Source organism: Rhinichthys klamathensis, unplaced genomic scaffold, assembly GCF_029890125.1.
Source record: "Rhinichthys klamathensis goyatoka isolate OS25496 unplaced genomic scaffold, OSU_Roscu_1.1 h1tg000254l_1, whole genome shotgun sequence".
Taxonomy (NCBI): domain Eukaryota; kingdom Metazoa; phylum Chordata; class Actinopteri; order Cypriniformes; family Leuciscidae; genus Rhinichthys; species Rhinichthys klamathensis.
The window spans coordinates 2,468,955-2,483,390 of record NW_026606776.1 but is presented as its reverse complement, the minus strand read 5'-3'; the positions used below and the strand labels follow the sequence as shown (position 1 = coordinate 2,483,390).

At 37.8% G+C, this 14,436-nt stretch overlaps 1 protein-coding gene across 1 annotated transcript in view; it reads right to left on the bottom strand.

Moving 5' to 3' along the window:
- kalrnb (kalirin RhoGEF kinase b) overlaps positions 1 to 14,436 on the bottom strand; it is a 90,563-nt gene that overhangs the window by 53,995 nt on the left and 22,132 nt on the right. Inside the window, exons 4-12 of the mRNA XM_056266981.1 lie at positions 13,829 to 14,021; positions 12,715 to 13,215; positions 10,093 to 10,215; positions 9,773 to 9,964; positions 6,131 to 6,262; positions 4,427 to 4,657; positions 2,803 to 2,925; positions 2,437 to 2,628; positions 1,313 to 1,485 (exon numbers count right to left, since the gene is read on the bottom strand). Of these exons, the coding sequence (XP_056122956.1) occupies positions 1,313 to 1,485; positions 2,437 to 2,628; positions 2,803 to 2,925; positions 4,427 to 4,657; positions 6,131 to 6,262; positions 9,773 to 9,964; positions 10,093 to 10,215; positions 12,715 to 13,215; positions 13,829 to 14,021 (1,860 nt within the window). The remainder of the gene's footprint in view (positions 1 to 1,312; positions 1,486 to 2,436; positions 2,629 to 2,802; positions 2,926 to 4,426; positions 4,658 to 6,130; positions 6,263 to 9,772; positions 9,965 to 10,092; positions 10,216 to 12,714; positions 13,216 to 13,828; positions 14,022 to 14,436) is intronic.

The following is a 14,436-nucleotide window of genomic DNA, read 5'->3' as shown; positions in this document are numbered from 1 at the left end:
TTGAGCACACACAAACCCACGCCAAAACATCCAAGAGCAAATCAATATCAGTAGAGGGCATGTTAATCCAGAACCAGTATATACCAGCATGCCATCACATGTAAAGACATGTTCAGAAGAAATCTAAAAAGAATATTAGTTTACACTTTATTTCAATGGTCCACTTTAGACATTCTACTAACTATAAGTAACTTTGCAACTACAGGTCAACTAACTCTCATTAGAGTATTGATCGACTGTAGTAGACTGTTAGGTTAGGGTTAGGTGTTAGTAGAATAAGTTGACATGTAGTTGCAAAGTTACTTATAGTCAGTAGAATGTCTGTTAGGGAGCATCAAAATAAAGAGTTAGCAGATAGTCCACTAATACTTTAATGAGAGTTAGTTGACATGTAGTTACTTTAAGTTACTTATAGTTAGTAGTGACAGTGACTCTGACTCTGTAGTGGCGTCAGCCATCTTCTTTGGTGTGGTATGTTGGAGTAGCTGCATCACAACGGTAGACAGGATGAGGCTGAACAAACTGATTAAAAAGGCAAGTTCTGTCCTGGGTTGCTCACTTGAGCCAGTTGAGGTGGTGGGGGAGAGGAGGGTGAGAGCTAAGCTCTCATCCATGTTGTAGACCTCGTCCCACCCCCTTTATGGGATACTTACATCATTGAGAAGCTCTTTTTCTGGCAGAATGATACATCCACGCTGTGTGAAGGAAAGATTCAGAAGATCTTTTATTCCGGCGGCTGTGAGACTTTATAATCAGTACTGGTGAGGGGATTGTTCACTTAGAAATTTTTTTTTTTTTTTTTTTTTTTTTAAAGCTTACCTCAAGGGCATCCGGGTTGTATGGAGGATTGATTTCGAAGTGTACTGTCCCTTTAAGGCATTATACAGAAACTACTACGCTATAAATCAATGCACAATGTCACTTTGTATCGTTAAATGGGAATTGTATTTGTTTTTATCTGTTTTAAGGTTAAGAATAGCATGTCTTATGCATATATTTATCTTAATGTAACTTATTATTCTACCCTATTCTATACTATCCACATTCTGCTGTAATGTTGAAATTTCTCACTTGTGAGACAAATAAAGGCTGATCGTATCGTATCGTATCGTAGAATGTCTAAAGTGGACCATCAAAATAAAGTGTTACCGAATATTATTAAAATTGATCTGCAAACCAAAAAATGTTGGGGCTGTAGCCTAGTGGTTACCAGATTTGGTCTCCAGGCTGCTGCAAGTATCATGTTAGGAATAATTTTGATAACTGGGTTATGATGAAATGCTGTACAATAGGAGCGTGTTGTTAAACTCACCGCAGATGCTGAATAAGCTCCTCCCCCTCTTTGATGACATTGATTGTGGCATCCAGAGTGCTGCTCTGCTGCTGCTGAAACAGTCTGATCAGCTCCTGAACAGCATCCACAGACTCAGAGTTCAGCACCGGCTCCACAAGAGTCTTCTGAAAGTCCTCCATCCATGACCACAGCTAGAAACAGTCAGGACAGATAGATAGACAGACACATAAGTCAGACAGATAGTTGTTTGTGTAACTGTATGTTCTGGGAATTTTTTTTAGAGTCTTTCTATATTGATAGCTGATTGTCAGTGTTGCTAGGCAGTTGTTTGGTTACTAGGTTACTAGGGTGTATTCAGGGTAGTTGCTATGGCATTAGGCAGTTGCTAAGGCGTTCTGGATATTTTGTCTAGCAACTACCCACAATACCATAACAACTGCCTAGAAACACCCTTGCAACCACCTAAAACACTCTAGAAACAGAGTGACTAGGGTGTTGCTAGAGTGTTTTAGGTGGATGCAGGGGTGTTGCTAGGCATTTGTTAGAGTGTTGTGTGGGTTGTTGCTAGGCAGCTGCAACAGTCTTCTGAATATTTAGTCTAGCAACCACCCACAACACCATAGCAACTGCATAGCAACACCCTTGCAACCACCTAGAACACTAGCAACAGAGTGACTAGGGTGTTGCTAGAGTGTTCTAGGTAGATGCAGGGGTGTTGCTAGGCAGTTGTTACAGTGTTGTGGGTTGTTGCTAGACAGTTACCAAGGTGTTCTGGATATTTTGTCTAGCAACCGCCCACAATACCATAACAACTGCCTAGAAACACCCTGGCAACCACCTAGAACAGAGTGACTAGGGTGTTGCTAGAGTGTTTTAGGTGGATGCAGGGGTGTTGCTAGGCAGTTGTTACAGTGTTGTAAGCTGGTTTCTCTACTCCTTTATATTTCGAAATACTGCTCTCATAAGAAGTTGTTAAATAGCAACTCATTATGTTGACTTTGTCTATTTAGTTTAGTATTTAATTAGTGCAGTCAGTCAGTAAGTGGAGTTGAGAGCTATTAACAAAATCTCTCACGCATGAACAGAGATAACTCACAACTAGCTTTTTGGAAAGCACTGTTTAGTGTGTGTGGGTGCACTACCTCTTTAGTGTGGGTGTGAAAAGACACTGAGATATCCAGCAGCAGTTTCCTCTGCTCCACCCTCCGCACAAACTCCTGAACTCTGACCTCCAGGTGATGGGCGGCAGCGTAAATCTCTTCTGGATCACACTCTCCCGTCTGAGCCAGCTGCTCAGCTGCTTCCAAGAGCTTATCCGCATTAGTATAAGTGTTCTGGAGCGAGAGAGAGAGAGAGAGAGAGAGAGAGAGAGAAGTACATTAAAAACATCTTCCATGAATATTAACAGGAATCAATAGCATGAAGAAACGATATCACTGCTAATGCTCATTTGCTCCTCTCTCATCAGGAAAAAAAATATACACAACATAAACAGAGTGGGTTCTAACCTGTGCCACCTCCTGAAAGTCATCGTGTCGTTTTTGTAGTGCTCGTGCTCTGTGTACAGACTTCCCAACTCCTGTATGTTTACTGAGGAATGCCTCTCCATGGTTTTCAATCCAGTCCAATACCTAAGCACACACACACACCAACATTGGATTGTCTATTCCAAATTTAAAGGAACGTTCCAGATTAAGATATCTCCAGTTCCTCCCTTGTGAAAAAGAAGTATGCTTATTTGCATTGAATGTGCACTTGTAGCGTACTTCAAATCTTCTTGACATATAAAAATTAAAGTTTTCTTTTAAAAAAAAAAACTGGACATCCAGAAAATATAACATTAATGAAATAATATGCCACTTAAGTGTACTTAAAGAGAATAAACTTTAATAACTGTTTCTTAACACTTCAGTACACTTTTAAAAAAGTGCACTTTGTAATCATGTTAAATTAAAAGTACAGTTTATATCATTTTTAATAGTAATAGTAATCGTTTGTTGTGCTTAAAAGAAATACACTTATTTTGATGTGTTGACTATCAAACTTAAGCATAATAGTACTTGATTACAATTTTAACTGTAGAGTGTTATTTGATTTTATATTTAAATGTAATATTTTAAATGTACTAAATTGTATAATCATCATTAGAAATGTGTAATTACAAATATATTTAAATAAAAGTTTCAATAAAAATGACATTCGGCAGTACACTTTAGAAGTAATTACGAAATGACATAAAAAGACGTATTAAGTTCTAATTAAGTCAAAAAGCAGTCTTAAGTTTAACTAATTGCATTTAATATAAACTTAATATAATAGAATATAAACTTTCATTTCATTTTCAAATAATATGCAATTAAGTTGTCAGAAAACATTACATTCAGTTAGCACTTAAATATTTTCACTTAAGTATATTATTTCTGCAATAAGTATGCAAAAGTTTACTTCTTTTTCACATGAGTTGCCTAATTTGTAATGTTTCTTTCCTATAGAAACATTTTACACATCCTAAAAGCAAGTCAGAGCTTAAACAATTTGTTGTAAAGAGGCTCAGTTGATTTTGAAAAGGTTCAACAAACTTCATCAGTAAGAAGTCAAAGTTCTTTAGTTCACTGCACAAGCCCAATGCTCGAGTAGGCCTCATTTCTGTCTAAAGAGTCCCTGGAAAGGATCCAGTCACATCAAAGAAACAACACAGTCCTGACAGAGAACCGGTGAAGGTACAACAAAAAGCCCCTGAAGGCGACGGCCACAGGAAGTGGAGTGTATTGTTGGAGGAAGTGACTATAGGCCAAGCACAATACTGCCGTCCCTCGAGGATGCTGAGGCAATCTCAGTCAACTCTATGAGTCAGAGTCCGTGTCACTTCCTTGTCACTTCCTCTAATACTCTGTGCAGTTGATATTTGTTCTGCCGTAGGAGAAACATCGTTACATGCAAAGATCTAAAAACAGCAACTGAAAGGTTGAGAGTTTAGGTCAAATTTGTCAGATGTTGAATTATGTGGGTATAGTGTATGTGTGTGTGTTGTATCCACTATCCATGCATGTGCACATATGAGTGCATGCATATCTGAGTGATTTCCATGTGTGTGTGTGTGTGTGTGTGGACATGCACATATGTGTGATATACCTGCTGCACGTCTTGTTGAAACACACACAGCTGAAGTCTCTGGTGCAGCCGAAGCTTGCGATGTTGCAGGAGACCCTCCAGTCTGCGATACTGAATAACTACCTCATGGACCATCTCCAGAACCACCCTCACCGCCTGACTATAATCGGCCCCTGCCGTCAGAGACCCTGAGTCAGCCGGGGGCTGAGGCCTCTGCAACACATCCAGTAGGGTCTTTCCTGTCTGACTGACCTGCAATCCAAAATATAAAATGCATTACTTTGTTTCTTTTTGTGATTTAAAGTGCTGATTACTACATTACAAAGCATAATATCTTACTTTTTTATTCCTCTACATTTCATAAAATCATAGTCTCTTATTATTTCAAACCTGATGTAGTCGTGTCTCCTCGTGTCATGAACAAATCATTCTTTTGATTCTTTTCAATGAATCTGTAAAATCGCTTCACAAATTGCTCTGGACAATTCATTTGCGAATGACTGATCAAGTTGCAGCTGTTCTCAAATCAAATCACTGATTCAATGATTCGTTCGGAGCAAGTTTGTGTTTAACAACCAGGGCTTGACATTAACACCCACCAACCTGCCAAATGCGGGTGGATTTCAGCAGTGGCGTGTAACGCAATCACTTTACTACCCACTTTGGAGGCTTAAATTGTATATAATATATGCATTTTTTAATTGTAGTCTTGTAAAAAGGCATCTGAAATAATAAACTAAGTGCAATGTACTGTTGTCAGAAATATAGATTTTTCGATACATATCGATACTGAGCTATATCTGAAATGCTTCTGATACTCATTTTCCCCAGAATAGATACACAATACCAGCTGCGCTTTCCCACTCTCTCATCTCTCAAACCCGCCTCCCCACACTCGCTCGTTTCATTTGCTCCGGATGAATATTGTTGTCAATGTTAAAATTGTGGCCAGTGAAAATGCTGAGTGGCTAGCAACTTTGGAAAACCACTAGCCATAGTCAATGTAAAAAAAGTTAATGTCAAGCCCTGTTAACAAATCACTGAATTGGTCCTGTCAGACTCGAAATGAATCAAGAATCAGAATGAATATGACCCTCAAGCTCAAGTGTGTAGAGTATTTGAGTTATGGCACGAAGAGTAAGTTGCTAATGCCAAATTTTAGCATTGTTTATCGTGAATAAAAATCATATTTAGGCTATACAGTACACTACTAAAAGTTGTTTGTGAACTAAATCTGCTCTACAAGGGCAAGCGTTTTAAGCTTATTGTACAGTATGAAATGCATCAATGTATGAATTTATTCTCACTCAGAAATTGCTAGTAAATTTGACAAATAATTAAAAGAAACTGCAAGTAACATTGAATTAAATGTGAAATTTTAAAGTAGAAAGACTGAAATAGTATATTATTGCAAAACATACTCAATATGAATAATTTACAACTTCGACAATATTTTTTTTTGCAGTGTATGTATGTCCACTTGTATCACCGTCTATATGAGAGGCTACTTTATGTAACACATCTAAACAATGAATAGAGCAAAAAAATAAAAAACAATTGCCTAATGCATCTTCTCCACTGTCTTAGCCATTTCAAAAGATACAAAACTACTACAGCCCAGATCCACAACATTGCACCAACCAACTCTGAAATGCATTGCCCACAAACATAGTATAGGCTACATCTCATATTTAAAAAGTGTACATTTTATGAGACAATGGTCACCTCTGTATATGCTGTGGTGACCTGCTCGTACAGATTCTGATGGTTGTGAATGGCCATCTCAAGTTCTTGTGTTGCTGTTGGCAATCCGCCCTCACCGCATGACTTCACCCATCCCTCCATGCTGGACAGAAACTAAGAACACAGAGAGAGAACACACTCTCAAACTTTACAGTGTAAAAGGTCCATGTAATAAAAGCAGAGAGGACAGAGGTGCACGGTCGCACAAACTCATTAAAAACAAGCTCAGACATAATTAAACAGAGTTGCTGAAGATCATACAAATTGGGGTCATAAATCAAAAAGGCATGAAGAAGCTATGTGTGCACATTTAGATAAATGAGTTATTAATGAAGAATCAGACTGAAGCTGATAGAGGAGCCTAGAGTACAGGAATCAGGAATTACTTAAAAAAAGGATCAAATAAATCAAGGAACCGAATTAGTGACTGATAACAGAGGAACTATGTAGGAAATATAACATCAACTAAATAAGCATTAGCAAGTTGGATTTTAAAAAGTAGTTACAGTTGCTACTTTTCTTGGTGTAGTCTAATGCAGTCATAGTTAGAATCAGTGATATTAAATCATATTTTTGACTTAAATAAATCCAGTTCATTTAATCTTACTGCACCACATTTTAGGTTACCTTTCAAAACAGTTTTACAGTTTAGAAACACACAGGGTAAATCATTACACTAATGGTATAAAATTGAAATGATGCATCACAATACATCGATCTGGAAATAAAAATTGAATGCATTCAAAACAATCGTACACATTCAAATATCACTCAGAATACAATACTTGATTTTAGTTGAAAAATTGTTATGAAACAACGAAATAACTAAATCGACCCGAATCAAATCAAATTGAGGCCATATTTCAGATTTCACAATGCATAACATTGTTTGATAAAGAATAATACTAATATTGTTGTCAGAGCTCATTTTTGCTAATACTGTAAAATAAAATGACATAGTATATAATATAATTAATCATAATAAATGAATTTTTTTAAATTAATAACATTAAAAAAGTTCAATTAAAATGACCACCTGTCACAAAAAAATTATACTTATAAACTGAAATCTTTTCATTTAATGGAAAAGGATCAATATGTGCAAAAGGTTTTAGAATATTTTTAATTTACACATTTTGATTGCTCTTTTAAAATAATAGAGTTTGACAATGCTCACATTGCAAAGTTCGGTCCCTAGTCCACCAAATATAGAAAATAATCAGCAAAAATGTCTGATTCATTAAAGTGCATTATTACTCATAAAGTGTAAAATGTCACTTGTGACACAGACAGGAGCTGCAACAGATTTTAAACTGAACCTCAATCATTTTAATGATAATGAAAAAGGTAATTTAAAACAAAATAATTACTATTTTGTTGTAAGAAACAATACAATTTTATAATAATAATAATATTAGTTTTTCTGGGGAAAAATCCCAGAATCACCACCTGACATTTAATTTTTTTTATTAAAGTCCCCCTATTGTGCTTTTTCAAATATTACCTTTCATGCTGTATATAAATATATATTGCAATATATATATATATTCACTGCTTGTGAATGTAAAAGGTCTGCAAAGTTTCAAATATCAAAGTGCACAACAAATTAAGTTATTGTCTCCTAAGACAGAATCGATTCTGAACTACTGAAACGACTCAATTCCAGTCTCACTTCTTGTTACATGCCTATGTAACTAAATTTACATAGGCATGAACATAGGCAAAAACAAAATCACTAAAATTCAAAACATTTGCATAATGCCATCCTATGGTCTTCATTGGCTGCCCACGAATGACGTCTACTTTGACCCGCTCTCAAACACTGTAGATGTAGCTGAGGCCTGGAAGAGTTCGGGTCGTGTTATCGACATGTTTTCTGTGCAGCGAATCCACTTTGCATACACTACTAAAGGACGAAGAATCGCGCTGGAATTGATATGGAGAAACCGATGCCATCGTTCGTATCACTGTGTGTACAAGGGCTGAGGAAGCCTTCGGAGCTGAAATTCAGATATACCGTAGTAATCGCCATTGAGTTTCTGACACGCGCTGTAAGTGGTAGACCAATCACAACAGACTGGGCCGTCTGACCAATCAGAGCAGAGTAGGCACGTGGTAAGGAGGGATTTAGAGAGTCTAAATCTTTAAACTCGCCTTTTTCAGATTCTTTGACAAATGATGTGATGTGCAATGTATATCATTAGAAAATTAAAGTGTTTTTTTGACCTTGAATGCATGTAAACCTGTTGTAAGAGAGCAGCAAAACAAAATTAAAGGTGCCCTAGAATGTTTTTTTTTATTATTTTATAATGTTTCCTGGGTTACCCTTATAATGTTAGTATGTTTTTTAGATAAAAAATATTCATAATTTAGAAATAAATGGCATTTTTCCTAGCCTGCTTTTAGCCTCTGATTTGAACACTCTGTTTGAAGGGGCGTGTCTGCTGTGGGATTCAGTGTAACCGCGGCCACTGCTGTGATTGGCTGACATGCTTGCATATGAAATAGCTAGTACGCATTACATGTGAAACTCTCTCCCGAATACTTTTACTACTGCTATTATACGTTTTTACTATGACAGCTATCGAGATTAACGAATCGTGAGATGTTTTTAAAGTATTTAGATCTATTCCCATCACATAAAATGTTGCCGTGATGAGCATTGAGCAGATGACAGTGTGTTGATCGCGAGAATGAAGATCTTATCATTGCAAAGAAGTTTCTGCACTCTCTCTGCTTTCCCCAATGCAAACACCATGATGTAAATACAGTAAGAGCTTCGTTGTGCAGTAACGTGCGTCATTGATTTCATATCGAGTTTGGCAAGTGTCCAGATAAATTCGCGCTGTGTGGAAAGATTGTTCTTTGATCGCTTTCTGTAAATAATTTGTTCACAATTTAAATACGATTATTTTCATCCTACTAAAAGAAACGATGTGAAGCTGATATTTTAGTCACTGGATTGACTTACTGATGCATAAACAGTATTGAACGATTTTGAGAGAAAGATTACCTGTCTGAACTTGAACAATTACACATCAGAAAGTGTTGCTTGGTAGCTCGATCCGAGGCCAGCTCTGTATTGGCCCAAGTTGAGGAAACACTCGGTGAAATGTTTGGAAATTTCCAGAGAAAATAAAATTAACCCATTGTTTCTTCAGAGGCTCAGATGAAGGAACTAAAAAATACTTTTGTGTTCATGTGTACATCCACACTGAGCAACTGCCATGCTTCGGCTGCGCAGTTCCGCCTGGCATTGAGGGCTGGCATTATGCAAATATTTGGAGGCGTACATATTAATGATCCCGACTATTGCGTCACAGTCGGTATTGTGTGGAGAACCGACCGTTTTTCAGGGGTGTTTTTCATAAACGTGAATTAAATGAGAACGCGAAAACAGTCCAGTTTGAGATTCACTCTATGTCATGTCCATGCACTGAACTCTTGTTATTTGACTATACCAAGGTAAATTCAATTTTGAATTATAGGTCACCTTTAAAAAAGCATAACAGGGGAAAATTGGATAAGCTTCATGGGCATCAATAAATAATTTCTAAAATCAAAAATCTGATTTTGATAAATGTGTTCTTAAAAACAATAAGCTACCAAACAGCCCAGTTTTACCTGTTCGGTTTTTTGGTGGAACACCGAGGACATGGCCAAGATGGCACTGCGCTCCTCCAGTGCCGAGGCAAAGCTCTTCCAGTCCTGATCCAACTGACCAGAGATCTGCTGTATCTGAGCGGCGGCGTAATGACCCGCCTCACAGAGCCGCGTCGCCACCGAGACGATTCGCGAGATATTCACATATGCATTCTGAAAAGAGAGACAGGATGAGAGAGGATGACACCATTAAATGAGTAACAAGAAGACACAAAGGCTGTCTCATTTTGTCTAGTGAGTGTGTATCAAGGCGGTTTTCTTGTACAATTTCCCCATCGTACCATTGAGTTCATGGCAAAGTGGTCATGCTGGGTCTGTAGATCTGCTGCATGCTGGTAGCTCACTCCAATGTCTGTGTGTGTCTGCAGGAACAGCTCTTTATTGTGTCCGATCCATTCAAACATCTACGAAGAGCGAAAAAGAGAGCGAGAGAGAAATGCTGCATTCACAGAAAAAACTCTTAGACACACACATAAAGTAGCAAACTATGACCACAGGCTGAAGATTACCATACTGGACCAATCAAGATGGATATTTCTGCATAAATATTGACAAAGGCCCAGGCAAATTTGCTTAACAGTCATTCTAGGGCTTTGGGTGATTCGAATCCCTGCTAGTGTTCTTGTGATCTACACGTGAACCTTAATATACACAGATTTTCTCTTTGGCTGCTGTACAAGCAATAGCCCTTAGTGTTCTGGCTCTTGTGGAGCACAGATGGGCTCAGTCAGCAGGACCAGGGAGTGTGAGACTGTCTCTCCGTTTGGGCTTAAACGGAACACAAGGCCTCCCGCCGACATCAGCCCACAGAAGGGAGCACAGTGAACATTCCATTATCATTACGATCATTTATTATTTACACTTTCATATAACCTTCAACTATATTACTCGACTACCGTTAGCTAATTGTTTGTCGAAACATGCTATTAAAAATGTGAGTGGTGTTTACCTGTGCAATATATATATATATGAGAGTATGCACCTCTGGCTAACGTAAAAGGGAACAAATTAGTGCAACATGGCTACGATGTCGTGGAAATGAATTCTATTTTTTTCCACAATATTAATTTTTTCTTCCACATGTAATGAGCGGGGTCCGTATTTATAAATCTGTTGTCAACAAAAGCTTTTTTATGCCCTGTATTTTTCCATCTATGGTTTAATGTCTGGAAGCAAAGAAATCCAGACATAAATATTAGCATTGTAATTGTATTAGTCCTAATAATAATAATAATTATTATTATTATTAATTTTTTTAAATGTACACTTCAATATTATTATTACTATAGTAAATTATTCTTTATTAATTTAAATGTTTAATTTAGTAAAATTTTAATAAAATGTAAATAATTAAATGATTAAGTAAATATTTCTTTATTGTTTTTTATAATTGTATATTTTTTTAATAATTTATTGCATAAATGAAATTTGATAATTTTTTTAATCATTTTTTTAAAACTAATTTTAAAAACTAATAATAATAAATGATTATAAATAATAATGATTACTACTATTATTGTTGTATAGTCATTATCACATCATGGTTACACATTTGCAATTTTTGTTTTATGATCGTCATTGTATATCATTATTTCTCCTTGTTTGTTCATCCCAGACAGTTCTTCCCAATTTTCCTTAGCATTATTTTCCCTTCTACATACACTCACCTAAAGGAATATTAGGAACACCATACTAATACTGTGTTTGACCCCCTTTCGCCTTCAGAACTGCCTTAATTCTAGGTGGCATTGATTCAACAAGGTGCTGAAAGCATTCTTTAGAAATGTTGGCCCATATTGATAGGATAGCATCTTGCAGTCGATGGAGATTTGTGGGATGCACATCCAGGGCACGAATCTCCCGTTCCACCACATCCCAAAGATGCTCTATTGGGTTGAGATCTGGTGACTGTGGGGGCCATTTTAGTACAGTGAACTCATTGTCATGTTCAAGAAACCAATTTGAAATGATTCGAGCTTTGTGACATGGTGCATTATCCTGCTGGAAGTAGCCATCAGAGGATGGGTACATGGTGGCCATAAAGGGATGGACATGGTCAGAAACAATGCTCAGGTTGGCCGTGGCATTTAAACAATGCCCAATTGGCACTAAGGGGCCTAAAGTGTGCCAAGAAAACATCCCCCACACCATTAAACCACCACCACCAGCCTGCACAGTGGTAACAAGGCATGATGGATCCATGTTCTCATTCTGTTTACGCCAAATTCTGACTCTACCATCTGAATGTCTCAACAGAAATCGAGACTCATCAGACCAGGCAACATTTTTCCAGTCTTCAACTGTCCAATTTTGGTGAGCTCTTGCAAATTGTAGCCTCTTTTTCCTATTTGTAGTGGAGATGAGTGGTACCCGGTGGGGTCTTCTGCTGTTGTAGCCCATCCGCCTCAAGGTTGTGCGTGTTGTGGCTTCACAAATGCTTTGCTGCATACCTCGGTTGTAACGAGTGGTTATTTCAGTCAAAGTTGCTCTTCTATCAGCTTGAATCAGTCGGCCCATTCTCCTCTGACCTCTAGCATCAACAAGGCATTTTCGCCCACAGGACTGCCGCATACTGGATGTTTTTTCCTTTTCACACCATTCTTTGTAAACCCTAGAAATGGTTGTGCAGGAAAATCCCAGTAACTGAGCAGATTGTGAAATACTCAGACCGGCCCGTTTGGCACCAATAACCATGCCACGCTCAAAATTGCTTAAATCACCTTTCTTTCCCATTCTGACATTCAGTTTGGAGTTCAGGAGATTGTCTTGACCAGGACCACACCCCTAAATGCATTGAAGCAACTGCCATGTGATTGGTTGATTAGATAATTGCATTAATGAGAAATTGAACAGGAGTTCCCAATAATCCTTTAGGTGAGTGTATGTCATACTGATCCTCTAACCTTTTCTGCATCTTGCTCGTACAGCCGTAACTGAAAGCACTGGTCCAGCTGTTGTTTGCGGTTGAGCCAGGCCTGCAGAAGGTGCTGCCGTGTAACTTGAAGTTTATCCAGCAGGGCGGAAATCTTAGGCACCAAACTCTGGAAGTCGGCCCCACCAGACAGCCTTCCGTCTCCTCCGTCCCTGATCTTCTGAAGGAGTCGCTGTCCTTCATGGTCTAACTCGTCCACTGGTGCTTTCGTCATAGTCTTCCTCAGTCGAGCGTGCTCCTCCAAGAGTTTCCGCGCTTCCTCTGCGTTAGTGGCCAGCTCTTGGCAGGAAAGCACTTCCTGAAGCTCCTCCAGCCGGGAAAGGAGGTGAAGAGCGCCTCCGGTGAACTCCTCAAGAGAAACGCGGAGCTCAGTCCATTCCACGTGGTCGTACTCCAGGGTCCCCTCTAGATCTGCAGTCAGCTGAGATGGGTCCACCAACTTAGTCAGACCTTCCACTGAAACCATACTGGTCTAAGAGAAGAAAAGAGCCTAAGAGAGTGATCGACTGCACAGTGTAAAACTAATTTACAAATAAATACACAACATTGTTACATGCGGTTATTAAAGTAATAACTATAAATTATGTGTAACTACATCCAACTAACCCTAAACCAAACCAAAACCTAATCTTAACCCAATAGTAAGTACATGTAGTTAATTAATATTACTCAGTACTTAAATGTATAATTACACTATAACAAAGACAATTTATACTTCAAATAAATGCTGTTGTTTTCATGCTTTGTTCTTTCTATTCATCAAAGAAAAAAATATGATTATTTAGACAAAAAATATTAAGCAGCGTAACCATTTTCAACTTTGATATTAATAAGAAATGTTTCTTGAGCAGCAAATCAGCATATTATAATGATTTCTGAAGGATCATGTGACACTGAAGACTGGAGTAATGATGCTATAAAAAACAATAAGTCAGAGAAGTCAAAAACAGACACAATGGAGATTCTGTACTGGCAAATCAAAACATTTTGTCAGTCATTGGACCTTAACAATTAAAAAAAAATAAAAAATCTATATGAAAGTAAATCAAATGGCAGATGTATTCCATTCCATTCCATTCCTATACCTCGAAGGTGAATTTGGCACTGCCAAAGTTGGTCTTCTGCTTCTGCCAGAAGTTGTCTGGTTTGATAATGAGAGCGACACAGATCTCAGCTGGAAACGACTCCTGTAGCGTCTTCAGCAACGGCTTGATTAGATCCCATTTAGACCCACGCATGTCTACGATCACTGTAAATCCTCGCTTACTTACATCCTCACTGCACAGGAAACAGGGATTGACAATGTTAGAGGAAGGCCAACAACTTAAGGCCATCCAGGAATATTGGGATAAAAATCTGTGCAAATCTTTTGCGCAACATCTTAAGTTTGCAGAGTTATACATCAATGAACCTAGCAAACACCAATATGTCCTAAGAACATTTTGCTAACGTTGTGTTAAAACCAGCTGTTAAGGGAACCTTCCATTTCATTATTCTTATCTTCAAACATTATGGTAATGTTACTTTTGAACGCTCTCTGACTATTCTGAATCAAGTACTGTAAACTAATGTCCAACTAAAAAATAAATAATTTATAAATAACATTTTTGTGAACATTTTGAGAACATTAGAAGACCAGATAACTTAGAACGAACTTTCGATTAACGTTAATGTTTTAACGTTTGTTCATAAC